The sequence below is a fragment of the Phlebotomus argentipes genome, unplaced genomic scaffold (genome assembly GCF_947086385.1).
Source record: "Phlebotomus argentipes unplaced genomic scaffold, Phlebotomus argentipes genome assembly contig_6, whole genome shotgun sequence".
Taxonomy (NCBI): Eukaryota; Metazoa; Arthropoda; class Insecta; order Diptera; family Psychodidae; genus Phlebotomus; species Phlebotomus argentipes.
The window spans coordinates 1,417,422-1,432,770 of record NW_026776145.1 but is presented as its reverse complement, the minus strand read 5'-3'; the positions used below and the strand labels follow the sequence as shown (position 1 = coordinate 1,432,770).

The window sequence follows — 15,349 nt, the reverse complement described above, 5'->3', positions numbered from 1 at the left end:
ACACCCGTCGGTGAGGTAGGGTTCAAAGTTACAAATTAACACCTCACCTGACGCCACGAGCAAAAAGGACTGAAGCCGTACGTTCCGCACGCATATAGACGATTACCATAGTTCTGTAGCACCATAATATAGTTGTGGCAGTCGGTTTCACTTTGACCCTTGTTCTGGCATGTCTCCTGGATCGATGTGGAAGCCTCCCAGGGCATCCTCTCACGAACTTCGAGGCCAAACGACAGGCGATATAGTGTGTCCCTGCGGAGAGTGGTAATAATGGATTAGGCTCGGATTCCTTCATGGACTTGCTTGAAAAATTGTCTCAGAGATTTAGGTATAAATCTTCCTTAGGCCAGTACACGACAGATATTTTAGTATTCCACTGAGAAGTTCACAATTATAATTTAATTAAACTCTCCCTCTCTCTCTCTCTCTCTCTCTCTCTTCATCTCTGGCGCAACGACATGTCCTCGGGACATTGTTTGTGAATTTTAATGAAAAGTCCACGGTATGTTTTCCTACATCGCCCCAGTTGTTATTCCACAGAGAAATTCCTGTGACTTTGGTGGTCATTTGTCGAATGGCGTGGTATCTATCATAAGAGGTATAATTCAGTGAGTGGGTAGATGAGATTATTATGATGAAAAAAGACCTATCAGACTTTTATTTTTCCGCCTAAGTGACTAAAACCAACAAATTACATCATAGTGCGGGGTAGGATGGATATTTCTTCACAAATAACATATCTCCTGTATCATGTTCCACTGGACAGCAGAGAAAAGTATTTTGATACTCTTTTTACAATATAGCGCCAAATTGCACAATAAGACGCTTTTTGCATTACTTCGGCTCTTTCAGCGCCTCGAATGCGACATCTTAATTTCCTTAAAAGTACATTAATGGTGGTTTTTATATTGGAAGATGGAAGCTATTAAAATGAAATTTATACTATATTTAAAATAATCACACGCACGCCATCGAGTAGTATAAAAAATGCCCAAGCACTTTCAGCCTCGTCGATTTAATATAATAATATGTCGATGAGCAACATAAAAATGACCATTAAAATTTCTCGTGGTCTCGCATTCGCGTTGCATAAGAAGTCACTTTGAACTTGGATCTGATGGTGTGAAAAAAGTGTGCAAAATGGATTATCGCGGTGAAACTTTGAATTTGCGTCTCGCTTCACCACTTTCAGGTATGCCTTAATTCCTTTTCACCTTTCATTTCAGGTCGCGAGTGTGAAGAAAACCGCTTTTCTTTTGCCGCTACATGCACACCTTCACCACGATGGGGCATGGCGAAAGAGTCGAGCAGGAGATCATTAAGAGATGTTCCCTGAAAGAATTTAAATTCTTTTCCTCCTCTTTCGCCTTCTCAGAAGTCTGTTTGCGCACTGGACAGGTTGCTTTCGACCTTGAGCATTCACCAAATTTGATTTTAATTGGCAATCTCCTACTTAAGAAAGGTGTGTCATTATGATCTAACCTTAATCAGCGATATGTTGAGTGTATCGTTTAAAATATCTCACTCCTACATTAAATTCGTCGAAACCCTACGTCTGTCATTCCTAAAGCTCATATAATTGTGCAATCAAGTAATCACTGTACAAAAATACATTGCGGAGAGTCTCTGGGAATGGCTTGTAGATGAGCTACGTATAATAAAATGATTATATGGATTCTCGTGTCCCATTTGTTCATATTTAATTTTCCCACAAGACACCATTTTACCACCAGAATTACCCGAGAATGGATTTTTAATGAAAATTACTACCTCGCCTCTCAGCCACACTCTACCCAATATAACCATGTGATAAAAAGGATTTCAAATTAAATATCGATGTTTTATATCCGATTAATGTTTATAGCACAAATAATGGAGAAACTTCACATTTTATAATGAGGAGGAGGTGAAATTGCTAGTTTTCCCAGTTCACTAACCACATTCAGTTCACAATTATTGTGCCTTATATTTGCTCAACCTACGTCATGACAGAGAGTGAGGGGGTCATATGGAGAATCTCGCACCAGGCTCATGGGCACAGAGTGTGGTGAGGAACAATAAACCGTTGGAGTGCAGTTTTTAATCGCCTCACTCTGATTATATTTGCTTATTACACTTGAAACGATGCTTCGTTACGCGTTTTATTGTACATTCGAAGTCGGTCGGGACAGAGAAGATTTCAAGACACGAAGGAGGGAATCGAAAGAGAAAAAGGAAAATAAAGTCATTTGATACAAACTCAGAATAAGTATAACCAATTGACCGGTAAAAAGAGCCGAGGAGTCTTGCTGAGCTTATTGGATAGGAGGATTTTTGTGGTGAATTCTTAGAATATCAGTTGAATAATTTTTGAAAATATTTCACTTTAATTCTTTATTATAAATTGGCACTTACAATGCATTTATGTTGGTACATAAAATTTTGGACTGTATTATATTTAATTCCTATTGCTTCTATTGTGTGTCTCACACATTCACAGTATCTGTGCTTTCTGCGAGTCTCTTCGTTTCAAAGTTGAAAAATAAAGCAAGAGAACATCTTATATTGAAGGGGATGGTAGTGTTGGGGAATATCGGAAAGTCATTCTTGGAAGACTGTTAATTTCTGGTGAGCAAATAAATTCTCACAGCTGCTAATCATAATTGATTTTTTTCTTGAGCCTCTTCCAAACTTAATGGCTGCCTTTATGGTGGTGGGGAAGAGCTGTGAAGTTTCAGGTGAATTTGCCAAATTCATGGACCATAAAGTAATAAAAAGGTGCCTTTTCTGTGCCAATCTCACAAATTATCCTCAGATGGCTTCATTGCTCTTTGCCATTATTCATCACCTCGTTTCACGACCCGGGCAAATGGTTTCTTCTTTGACTCCACGAAGGAAAAGGGGTATTAGATAAAATGCCGTGACTTTAGAGCGAGGGCGAAAGAGAGAGAAAGAGAGCTTTCCTTTTAATCACAGGTTAAATTTTGACGTGAGATCTCTCATGTGATGAGAATTGTGACTTTCACCATGTGTAAAAACAAACAGTGTTATAGTGATATGATGGGCACAGAGTATAAACAATGAAAAGGGGCATAGTGAGAAAAATGAGGAAAATTGTATGGTATATTCTTTGTCACGCCCCACAACGAAATTGTTGAGACAAAGAACACGAAAATTTATTCTCCCCGTGTTCTTCAAGCTCTTTAAAATCCATTCAGCTGCATAGATTTTGATTTAGTCCCGCTCTCTAAAATGTAAATGCACTCACAACACAATCAACACACCACAATTTACACACTTCAATTTCTTTTTTCGCTGCTATATTTATTTATGGACACACATCACATTTACCATCAAGGTAAGAAGTGTGTGCGACCACAATAAAATATGCTTTAGTTGCGAGAGAGACAAAAAAGGAGGAAGATAAAATTGTGCATTTTATATGACATGAGCGATGGTGCGATGCTTCGACGAAAAAGTGTCTTGCCAGGGAAGATCAGAGGGGGAGGTGCCGTATGATACATAAAACTGCGATCCGAGGAACTATATAGTGTATGTCAACATAAACACCCACATTTTAACAAAACCATAGCATTTATTTCACCTTCGTATGAAGTCTGCCATGGAGGAGATTACGGCGGTGTTCTTAGTATTGTCGAACAACAGCACTAGTGCTCGCCGTGACATAGAAATTTAAAGTCAATCGATTCCGATTGCGGAGGATTTACTTCTCTTGTGCACACACAACATAAATTTCAATTGGATCAACACTAAATATTTTAATCACCACAAATATGGAATGTGGAACAAGTGGATAGTGAAAAAATATACATTATATTGCACTATGATTTCTGCTAGTGCGGCAGGAATTGACATGATCGAAGGCACTCTGGCTGTCTTCAGACAGCCCGACAGAGAGCTCATAGCATATGTAATTACAGAACTTGATTGCAATTAAGTGAGATATTGTACAAGTGAACAATATTCTCAGCGGCAATCAATAAATTCCATTTGATGCGAGTGAAAATTAGACTTCGATTCAATTGCTGAACCTAAATTTATGGCAATTATTGGCCAAAATTAGAAGATAGTTTACCTGATACTGCTATTAAATTCGCTCTGAATTTCTCAAGATCAGCGCTTATGCTGCAGTAATTACAATTCAATTAGCCTCATCAGTCTATTAAAATGAACAAGACATTAACCATTCAATCTTGGCCGATGATAATCTACTTTTATGACTGTATATGCGGGATTATTTTGTTTACTATCTTCTTTATTCGGCAAATATTGATAAGAAATGATGTAAATTGGGTCAAATCAAGTCAAATAATGATAATGATAGACATGAGTTCTTCAATTTTGCTTCTTCAGGTATTTCTGTATGTTTGTCCTACTTCACTATCAAAACAGGTGAATCTAAAAAAAACGCTTCTAAATCCCTATACTGCTGATCCTAAAGCCTTTCGTAAAACTAAGCGTTACGCCCAAGCTTAAGGCGAGATATCAGAAGTTGAAACAAATAGTTTTATCTCAAAACACATTCTGGGAAATGATTGCATAAATTCCACATGGTTATTGATCGAGTCCGAGAGATATTTAAATATTCACTGTATTAATCAGTGGGCATGGAAATTTGTCTTTTGGATTGCACAAAGAAGTGGCGCCAAAATAAATTAGAGGCAAAGTGTCAATATTCGTATTGTTAGTCCCACAAATCCTTACGAAATTCCATCCACGCCACAAAGTACAGAGATTGGCAAGTGAATAACTTCTCCCATACGCAATCAAAATGCCCAGACTCCTCGCATAATGCAAATATGTGACCATAGATTTTGATGGAATCTCACACTTTGGAGTTATTATTTACATAGCCGTTCGTGCGACGTCTTATTCGCCACATAGTGTATGTGTGATGAGTAAATTACATGGGAGTTGAATAAAACATGGTGCCGAGTTGGGAAAGACACTCTCATTACACACATTTTCCTCAACATATATGAAATATCGCAGCTTTCCACCAGATAAAAATGCATCTCGCGGACTTTTATGGGGGACTTGTGGTGCACGAATGCCAACTAATGAAGGAATAAACATTAACCAATCTCTCTCTGCACGATTGTGAGTTCAGGTGCATAAAGGAATGATGGATCTGGTGGATGTTGCAGGAAAAACACATGGAAATTCATCAGAATCTCCTGGCATTGCTCACAATCTTGCCACGATCGTAAAATGGCAATGAAGAATTGATTATTAGCTACTCGGTGACCAATATGATGTACATTGGACACCTACTCGCTAAAAATGCCTCCAACCACAGCTTCTTTATGATGACTAGCAGAAGTGGGAGCTGGAAGCATGAAATGCCTGAGCAATAAAACATCTCGCATAATGCGACAGTAGAAGTGACAAAGACCATTGGAAAATGAATACAAATTCATACCCATATCCACAATTAATCATCTCTCCATCTCTGACACAGTTTCCGACTATTTCAGATGGAGAATAGAACCACACACTGCCAGAGCAACTGAAATCGCCGTATAAGCTTTATTGATTGTTTATACGATAAATCTGATAGATACGGAGGTTAAGTGATTCCGAACTGTTGGCATTTTCCATGCCACCTCAAATGCCTCAACAAGCAATAATTATCACTAGTAATTTGCAATGCGACTCATACCATTTCGCCCGATTTATTGGTGACCTCCAAGAGGTTGCTGGTAGCGCCAGGTTTTGTGACTCTATTAAAATCGCAGTGGATGGCGTGTGAAATCTATGTGATGATCACATAAACTCCACAATGTTGGCAGCAATCGATAGAAGCTAAAATAGTGACTGGCGGAGTGACAAGCTCAATGAGTCAAATTGGAATATAACGTCGTGCGCAATTGACATTCCATGTTCTCTCGGACAGGCCAATCACGCACTCAAATTGAGGTGTGAACAACACGGAAAATCATCTGCCTGATGAGATATTGAGATTTTCACAGCAGATCCACCGGGCAAATGTGTATGCAAATTGCCTCCTATGTGCAACTATTCCAACATGGATGATTGTGGTGTGTATTGTGTCAGCTTTTCTATCACATAAATTAAAGAGGGTGTTATGGTTTTCAGATCCCCTGAGGTTCCTTTCTCTATCCTAAGTTCTGCATTTCTCTGCAGATTGAATTGACTTGGAGAGTATACATGTTGATAAAGTTTTAACCAATATCCGTGACCATTTACATCCAGATATATCGATGAAGATGTGTATATGTTATGTACATTTTTGAAATGACACTGTTTGTCTTTAGGATTGGTTCAAAATTTACAGCTGCGTGCATATAGAATATTTGCCAAATCTTGTAATTAAAGATCTCTTGACGTAGCTTTGCCAATTCGAAGAATTTATATTTATCTTTGATGCCTCGAACCAGTTGAGAAAATACAAAGTATCAGACTTCCTCGGCGCACAACTGAGACGAGGCTACCTGACAATATATAAATCACGCATTGATAAGTCTTCTGTGGTGCTCAATGAGTGTCCGTCTCGGCCTTTGCAACATTATTCCTCCAGTTCTCCAATCTTCATTGCCACCGGACAGAGTGGATTCCATACACTCTCTACGCGTACATTTGAAATAAACTGCAAAACTTTTCACATCCCTATTGCCTTTAGATGCCGGAGTGAGCGCAAAATCGCGCAACATTGAGAGAATATCTTTTCGAGAGACGCGAAACATTGGAAGACTTATATGGAAGTGGTCCGCCCATCTCCGTGTAGCACAGATGAAAATTTGCTTAGACATGAGTGGTTGAGTTGGAAACACCACCGAGCATGGATTTAATTGATTAGGGATGCTGCATACTTCTGCGGCAACAACTTGCTCTATTTGGCCAAGATTGGCGCGCCTTTTTGCTGCTGCTTTCTAAGGCTCAGGCAGAGAGAAGAATACCCGGCGAGACCTTGTTCAGGCGTATAAGATTTCTAAAATAAATACATGTGTGAAATGGTATGTGATGTGTTTTTGCTAAAAGGGAAAAGTTGTGTTTCAGGAGGCAACAAAGAGACCAAGAAAAAGTCTCAGTGTGCTGTAGAACATCGATATGAGTGAGTGGAAGAGCAACTTTTACAACTTTTTGCCGTTCAAATGTTTTATTGTCAGGTTTTTGAGCATTTATAGCTTATAATTTGTGTTTGAAAATGCTTCAATTTTTTGAACGTTTGAAGACACGCGGAAGAGTTACCATGAGAGTGATACATTTGGGGTGGCAAACAGTAACAGCAGAACATATGGTTACATGTTGCAAATAATAACATTGCTCGAGAATGCTTGTAAGAAAATACTTTAATGTTTTGATTGTGCAATATGTCTCTCCTTTCAGTACACAATTGGCTGTAGTGCTCAACTTGTTGAGTTATTAACACACAAACGAGGAAGTCCCAAATTGTCTGCAGCAGCGAAATTCCTCGTGTTCAATTGAACGCCCTCGTTCGACACAATTTTGAGTGTATGCCATGGAATGAATTCACGGAGAGACTTTCTTTGCTCACAATCCTGACTGAATAAACTTCCATATAGAATGGCAAGTGAGGCCAGACAGATGGCTGTGCAGAGATTGATCACGCTCAGCTTCAGCTCAAGATGATGTATTGCACAATTTGCAAGAGCAAATAATCGTACAGGATTACCTTCCATTTATAATTGTTGATTCCGCAAATAATTCAAAATCTCGGCTACAATTTGAATGTTGGACAAGTGGCAGGGCGCAGAGGATAAGTGGTAACATTGGTGCTTCAGTTCGTGGAGGGTTATTACAGCCAAGAGGCAGGAAAGTGTGCGCACTTGAGAAAATTGCATCTGAAAGCGTCCAGACAAGAGTGATGGCAAGAAGAAGGGCTGTTCATCATGGAGAGTACCAGATATTTATTCTAAGTTCGCTTCACGACAATCGGGTAAATTATCACCTTGTTTAGAGGAAATAAAAGTATATTTTCGTGGAATCTCTTCGATATACTACCTATAATTTCTGTTTTTCGAATACAATAAAATATGGCACAATAAAACTCTTTTACCGCTACGACGTCTCACCATCTCGTGCACGCAGCCAAAGATAAATACGTATGAATATATGCAGGAATAAACAATCGTTAATAATAATAAAATGACGAAATAAAATTTCTTTATGGATGCACCTCCATCACGCTTAAATACCGTAAAAATGTTTACCTTGAAGACTCCAGAGTCACTCGATGGCGATGCAAAGGCAAGGCCGAGGCATATTATACGATTCTTTCTACACCCCGAGAGTCTCTCCTCCACTTTTTTGCCCAGCGTCTTGTCATGGGATGTTCGAGAGAAGTCTTGTATTTTCGTTATTTTAATTTCTCCTTTTACCCTTGCACACACTGTGGAAGATACTCAATCTCGGGACTGAAATGAGGAGATGTCCAGAGAGAAGTAAAAACAACAAGAAAAGTGGCACTTGTTGATTTTTTGGCATATGCGTTCACGATAATAAAATTAAATAACTCTTTATGGACAACCAACTGGGTCTTTTTGTACTTTCCATCGTGGTATTTATACATAGAAATATTCGATGCACACCTCAAGAGATCTTAAATTTCATGGTAATTTAAGCAGTTGAAAAATTCTCCACATTTCATTCCAAAGATACCAAACAATGGAAGCACGCCAAATGTCACATTTTTGCATAGTGTTTCTTAGGCGAAGGTCTTATTGCTGATTTTTTAGAGTGTGGTTTGTTTTTTTTAATATGAGAAACTATTTGTACAAGCAATTAATCACGAAGTGGAGAAGTTACAAACATAAAAAAAACCACAAATACTATACAGTTTTTATTAGTAGGTGTAGAACCAGTTTATCATTTATTTCGTAACTTGCTCGAAATTATCTAAAGTACTTTTGACTTGTGGGAAAATTTCCAAAATTCTTATTGAAAAATTCCTCACAATTTACCAAATATTTCGGACCATTCCAGCGAACCTATACACTGTGTTTGAATTGAATGTTTTTTGTGCAGCACGACAAGAGGCTTAAGCCTCGAAAATGCAGATGAAAGTTCGTCACGGAATGATAATGAGTTTCGGTGTGTAATGCCGGTGATTATTGCTCTCTTATAGTCAATTTATATTTTTCGTTTTTATATCCACTTTGATGGCATCCTGCACACTGGGACATTTTCACTTTTGTGAAAAAGGCAAATATGAAAAAAATATGCAAATTTTGGCACTTTTTGTCATGCTCTTAATATTTAAAGTAAGAATGAGGATACCATTTTGCTTGTTATCTCAAGTGATTTTGAGTGAACATTTTGAATGGTGAGAAGGAACATTGGTAAATTGACGCCTGAAATGGCATTAATATTGCATTTTAATGAGGATTTCTTCAGTGGATGATTGCATTCCGCGCGCGCGTAATTATTGCATAATGCCATAATTTTGCGACAATTGCCAAATGAACTATATTTTCAACGGACATTTTCCCGCTCATTCATGGCGTATTTGCATATGCGACTTTTTGCCCATCAATCGCAGTAATTAATTCACACTGGGTGCCACCAATTAGCTGTTGGTGCAATAATTGCAATGAGTATCAAGAATCTCTAAACAGTTGAGTTTCATAACAACGTGCTAATGATGTGTTCTCATCGATACATTTTGCTGCTATGGAAAGTGTAGCACAATTGTATGGGTATCGCTTTTCGATTGTCGTGTATGATTTGCAAGAATCATTTTACTATGGGTGTCGCCAGATGGATTTTTATGATCTTTGCTGTTGAGACATTTACCTTCACCTAACCTATTGCCTATGGCGTTCGCGGAGTTGTTTCCAATCTATCTCAATGGCCAAACGACCTTTCCTAATCACACCTCCAGAGGCAGATCTAACGGGCGAATGTGAAACTGAAGAGGCATCAAGTGGGATGGCGGAGCATTCCCCTCATATTTCCCGCGATTGCATAGTGTGTCAATTAAAATGGAGCCTCCGTTGGATGTGCACAAGAATTATTATATTGTTAAGCTGGATGAGGACAATTGCTATGCTGCAGCTTTATTCCCTCCATTCCCATTGAATTCATGCTGCGGGAATATTCCTATGCATTCGTCTATCTATTGAAATCTTAACGAACAATTTCAATTTCCGCGCGCAACTCCCAATATCGTCGTCCGTGAATCACTGATTATGGCTAGATTGCAGTAGAGAACTATGCATACATTAAACCTTTCCACCAAATACCCTTACATTTGGCACATTTTCCGCATCACAAACATTGTATGTAGTTACACATGGAATAATCTCGCTAAGGCTCTATTGAAGCACAAAGATCTAATTAGAGAAGCATGAAAATTATGTTTGAATTCAATTTGCATTTGATATCGTGCGATATATCCAAATGACAAAGGTCCATAATTCAATATTGCAAAAAAAGAAGAAAGAAGGAGAGGTGAAAGAAGTTTTACATTGTATTTAGCGTGATATAGGGTGTGCGACTGCATTATTGTATGCCATAATAATAATTGTGGGTTGGAAGAATACAAATTGAAAATGTTCTGAAAATTACACTGATATTCAAGATATATATTATCTCCCACATCTTGCTTAAGTGCCAGACTCATTTTCTTAGTGCAACTCATTTCCATTTATTGAGGAAATCTGCATTGTGTGGTCGATGTTAGATTTTCTCGATTAAGAAAAGCACTTATGCTGGGAAATTTATTAATCTATCAATTGCAAATGAGATATTCAAATGCTTCCTACAAGGGAAATGTAGGTAATTATAAGAAGAAGAAATCCTTCTCCAATGATTATGTCACAGACACTGGTGGTCTACAAGATTTCACACTACTGAAGAATCCTCATTCTTCCACTGTTAATGGGGTTGCTTTAGTGAGGTTTACAATCCTCTTGGCCTCGCTTTCAAAGTTGCCAATAAAGATTACTTCTCACCAAAAAAAGAGTAAACAATCGCCTGGGGAATATAAAAGTTGAACTACTTGAAATTGGTTATTGTGACACCATCAGCTGAGTTGAAATTATATCTCATCTTTTGCAGTCCCTTTCATCGGGTCCTGAGGAAATCTCCATGGTAAATGGCATAAATCGTCTCACGGAGAATGAATTTGGTAATAACGCTCGGCAGTGCGCTCCTTTCATAAATCAATTTTAATAATAAGAGATACACCGAGTGCCATTATAATTTTATTGCAATGGTGACCGATTTTTCGCAGACGCCTTGCAATTGATGGCGTCGTCGCAGTCACTCTCTCAGAGTCAAGAAATTGCCCTCCCAATGTGAGCGAGGCACTCATTATGATTATGCAATGTGTGCCGCCACCACAAAATTCAGCCTTTTTTGCATAAATTGTGAATTTGATTTCGATATATCTTAATAAGCCGTATTAGACGAAGAGTGTGGAATGGCGTTAACCACCCATAGTCTGTTCAGAGAGCATATGCCATTGTATGAAGGAATTTTGAGGTGGAAGAAAGCCCCGATCAAATATTTTCTGACGCGAGTTGCCACCCATTCGATTCTCCAGTGAACTTTAGCGGACAACCACTTGATGTAAATTGGATTTCCAAACACTTGTAACCTGCTGCATTACAATTCAAATTCCAAATAATAGAGACGCGTGGCGACGCAAGGGGAGGGAGGGAGATTGAAGGAATTTGCAATTTATTTGTCAAACGTGTCAATTTAGCGGTAAGACATGAATTAATATATGTCATTAATGCAAATGAAATAAACGCATTTTGTAGTATAAGTATTCCATGAATGCAAAGCCGCTGAGATTGAAATGGAAAGAATATATGGAGATATTTGAGAAATTATTGCACTCGAATCTGCTGGATGCAATTTATCTGACAATTAATCCTCAGTAATTCAACACATGATGATGAGATGTTTGCGTGTGTTTGGCGAATTGAGAAACAGACAAGGCGCCTCCATTCGCCCACGCACGCGACTAATTAACTAACTCTGGCCCGAAGAGCCCCAAGAGGAGACTGTCGTACAGCAAGAGGACTTGCCTTTCACGCAACATCCAGAACTCAAACGACTGGGTGGAATCAAACAAGGTGTCTCCTTGGGAAAAAGTAACACAAATGCGTAGTAATGTTGTGCGAGGTGGTTGTGAAAGACATCATTAGAGATTACCAGCGAGATCATCCGTGATTCTGCAATACTGTGTGGACTTTTGTGAGAAAAAGGCGGAAATTACAAGAGATTGTTGTTGGAAGTCTTCAGTCTTTTCCTCATTTCACTCAAAATATCAGCGCTTCACTCCTCCGCAAGGTGAATTGATTAATTGGACGTGGTGTACGTCTTGTTAGTGTTTCTCAAATGATACTTTCGAAAATCATATACGTAAAAGAAGGCAATTATCGCAATTATCATAATTCAGGTCTCATCGTACATTTGTTGAAATCATAAAATGTTTTTCAATTTGATATCTTACTACGTTGCTCTTTAATCAACCGCTTCTATGACATTTTAAAATTCAAAAGCTTCTCAACGTATGTAATTAAAAACAAATCCCTGTTGTATGACATGTAATGTTCTTGGTCCCGTCTACATGACCTGTCCTTGCCTCACACGTGTCTCTGGGCAATTCACAAGATAGAATGGTAATATCAGAAAAGTGAGGCTTTCATTTCGCCACCCACACACAAAGGTGATCATCTTCCATTCGCCGAGATTACCGTGCTCAACATGCTGCAAACATCTCGTCCTCCAGACAGTACAATGTCTAATCTAAGATTATTCTTCCCTCTGGGAAGTGGAGAAGTCTCTGTGTTGTGAGTAAAACTGGTCGGTGGTGGAAAAAATGAATGTCTCTGTCAGATTGCCCGTGGACCACCGTTGACAACAGCACAGAGTCACTTGAGAAAACACCAGGTCGGATAGGCAAATGGTGAAGAGGAGTTGATGAGGAGATCGTGGTGCTGTGGATGTTCTGCATGACATGAGAGAAGCTGAGGAGGTGTAGATGTGTGTGCGTTGATATGTTGGCACTATGAAGCCTCCTGTGCATCTGGAGCCTCGCACAGAAGTGCCTGGGAATCAATCGTGAACTCTTTTCGTGGATGGGGAGGGGAACATTAGAAAGATGTCTGGAGAATCTATCAGTCTCACTTGAGTGGCTGGAGAGTCGCTTCACCGTGGGATCGATAAGAAGTCAATTTGGTAAATTGATTCGTCTCATGCCTTTTGCCTTCTCTCCCTTTCTCCTACTTATTTACGTGGGCCAAGGAATGGCCCATCCCTTGGCGTGACAGTGCCCGTAGGGATAATCAGTGTGCTTTGGTGTGTTTATGAGCAACCTATTAATTATGATATGCTTATGAGTGTTGATGTTGAAAAAGTCAATCATCTAATGGCATTAGATATCCCCTTCTCGCATGAGTGGTGCCAGTCCGGTTTGAACAATCTTCCAGTAATGAGACAGAGAGACTTGCACAACCAACGCTGGCGCCGCTCTGCACCACACAATTATATCACGTAAGAGGTCTACGATGGCGCGCGGATGCAAGTAACAGGTTCCTGTCGCTTAAATTGCCCACTTCCATAGGCTGCACCGTTCTTGGCTATTCATGAAGGTGCAATGATTTGGTCACAATAACAACAAATGACTGGAAGAGTAGCAAACAATCTGTACTTGTAAGATGATTTATTGGTGCTGCTCCGACCATGGCAAAAATTGTCCGTGCTCCAGGGGGAGATTCCGAGACTCGCCAAAACGATTATCAAGCGCGGGCCGTGGTCAAGAAGTGGCCAAGGAGGTGCGACAATCCGACAATCCTTATCTGCACACGGCAAATTTATGCATTTCGGCATTTGAATTTATTGACTCGATATGGGGAATTATACAGCGATTAATCTGCAGCATAATAACCATGCGGCGATCACACAGTTGACGGATTGCAAGATTTGTCGGTGATGTTGTTTTTGGTGCCACATGGCGTTCTCATATCAACGTTATTTATTGCCATACCTCACTACATTGTCTCCTATCGCTCGGCCGCTATTTATGGAAGTGTTGCGTGAGGTCGGTCGCTTTGGGTCACTCTTAAGTGAATTCCTCAAGTACGGCGACACCACCTACTGATCACCCGTTTGGCACTTCGGCCTGTGGTGCTCTAATTATACTGCACAGATTCGCGCTCCCTTCTCCTCCAAAGTAATCCTAATAAATCACAATTCCTACCATGTTCCAAACTATTGCAGGCGAGCTAAACAATTGTACAAATTTGTCTTCGCGCTGAAATTCCATGGAAAATTGCTCAGTAGTTTTTTTTGTGAATCTGCTTCTTTACTTTTTTTATGTAAATTACCGCGGAATTTCTGTACTCGTCCGCAGTATTTACAGGCAATGTTGTGCACAAAATAGCTACTCGCAATGTCTTTTAAAGTTCTTTTGGCTGTAATTCAGACAGAAACCATCTCATTACTTATGTACCAAATTTCAATAGGACTTAAATTTCCTTTCTTCAATACCCACTCCAAGTCCGCTGGGACGATTACGCGCCTCAATTTGCATGAAATCCCGATGATTCAAGTGAGATTTCCTTGAAAGCGCTTTTTAACACCGCAATTTTCTCGTTAACTCTCCCATGTTGGTGAGCAAACAATAATGCAAAATTAGTGTTTTGTGGACATATTTATCTATTCTTATTTTGATTGTGATTTTTTTCGCAAATAGTGAAAATGTCCCACACACCGCAATCGACTTGTTGTGGCGATTCGTGTGGGTTTTTCTCGACGCTGGCCAGCACTGTGCAGAAAATCTTGGAACATTGGAATTTCACACGATTCCCATTTGATTGAATTCGGAGTGTTCTGTCGCCTTCACAGAATCTAACAAGTGGCAGTCAGGCTTTTAATCATATATGCCCTCGCTACATAGTGAGTGATTTTTTGTACTTTATTTATTATTAATATTGATGTCAACCAGGTATTTGTCGCCCATGTTAATCATTTGAGCGACACAGTGTCGCTGGAATTTTAAATATTACACCACAGCATATCTCTCAAAGACTATCTCCTGCAGAGTGACAGAATTTGTCGCCACAGCATTCACTTAGTGCTTCTTACATGCTTCGATAAAGTGTATCGATACAATAAATACTATTTTTCTGAGAATTCACATTGGGGGATTTAATCAATGTCTGCATGAGCATGATTCTGCATACTAAATGAAGAATATTCATGCACCATTCAGTGTAATGTCACAGATTTACGGGTTCTGTAATGAATTGTGTCTCTCGAGAGGAGATATATGTAACTCAGTGTTCTGTAGAGAGATACAATGGGAAGCATAGTATTCTGTTTGCACTCCTTCCATGGGTAGAGTAATCTC

General features: G+C 39.3%; 1 protein-coding gene across 1 annotated transcript in view; it reads right to left on the bottom strand.

Moving 5' to 3' along the window:
* Positions 1–15,349, bottom strand: part of LOC132260357 (semaphorin-5B) — a 44,091-nt gene that overhangs the window by 5,025 nt on the left and 23,717 nt on the right. Inside the window, exon 4 of the mRNA XM_059758454.1 lies at positions 48–252. Within this exon, the coding sequence (XP_059614437.1) occupies positions 48–252 (205 nt within the window). The remainder of the gene's footprint in view (positions 1–47; positions 253–15,349) is intronic.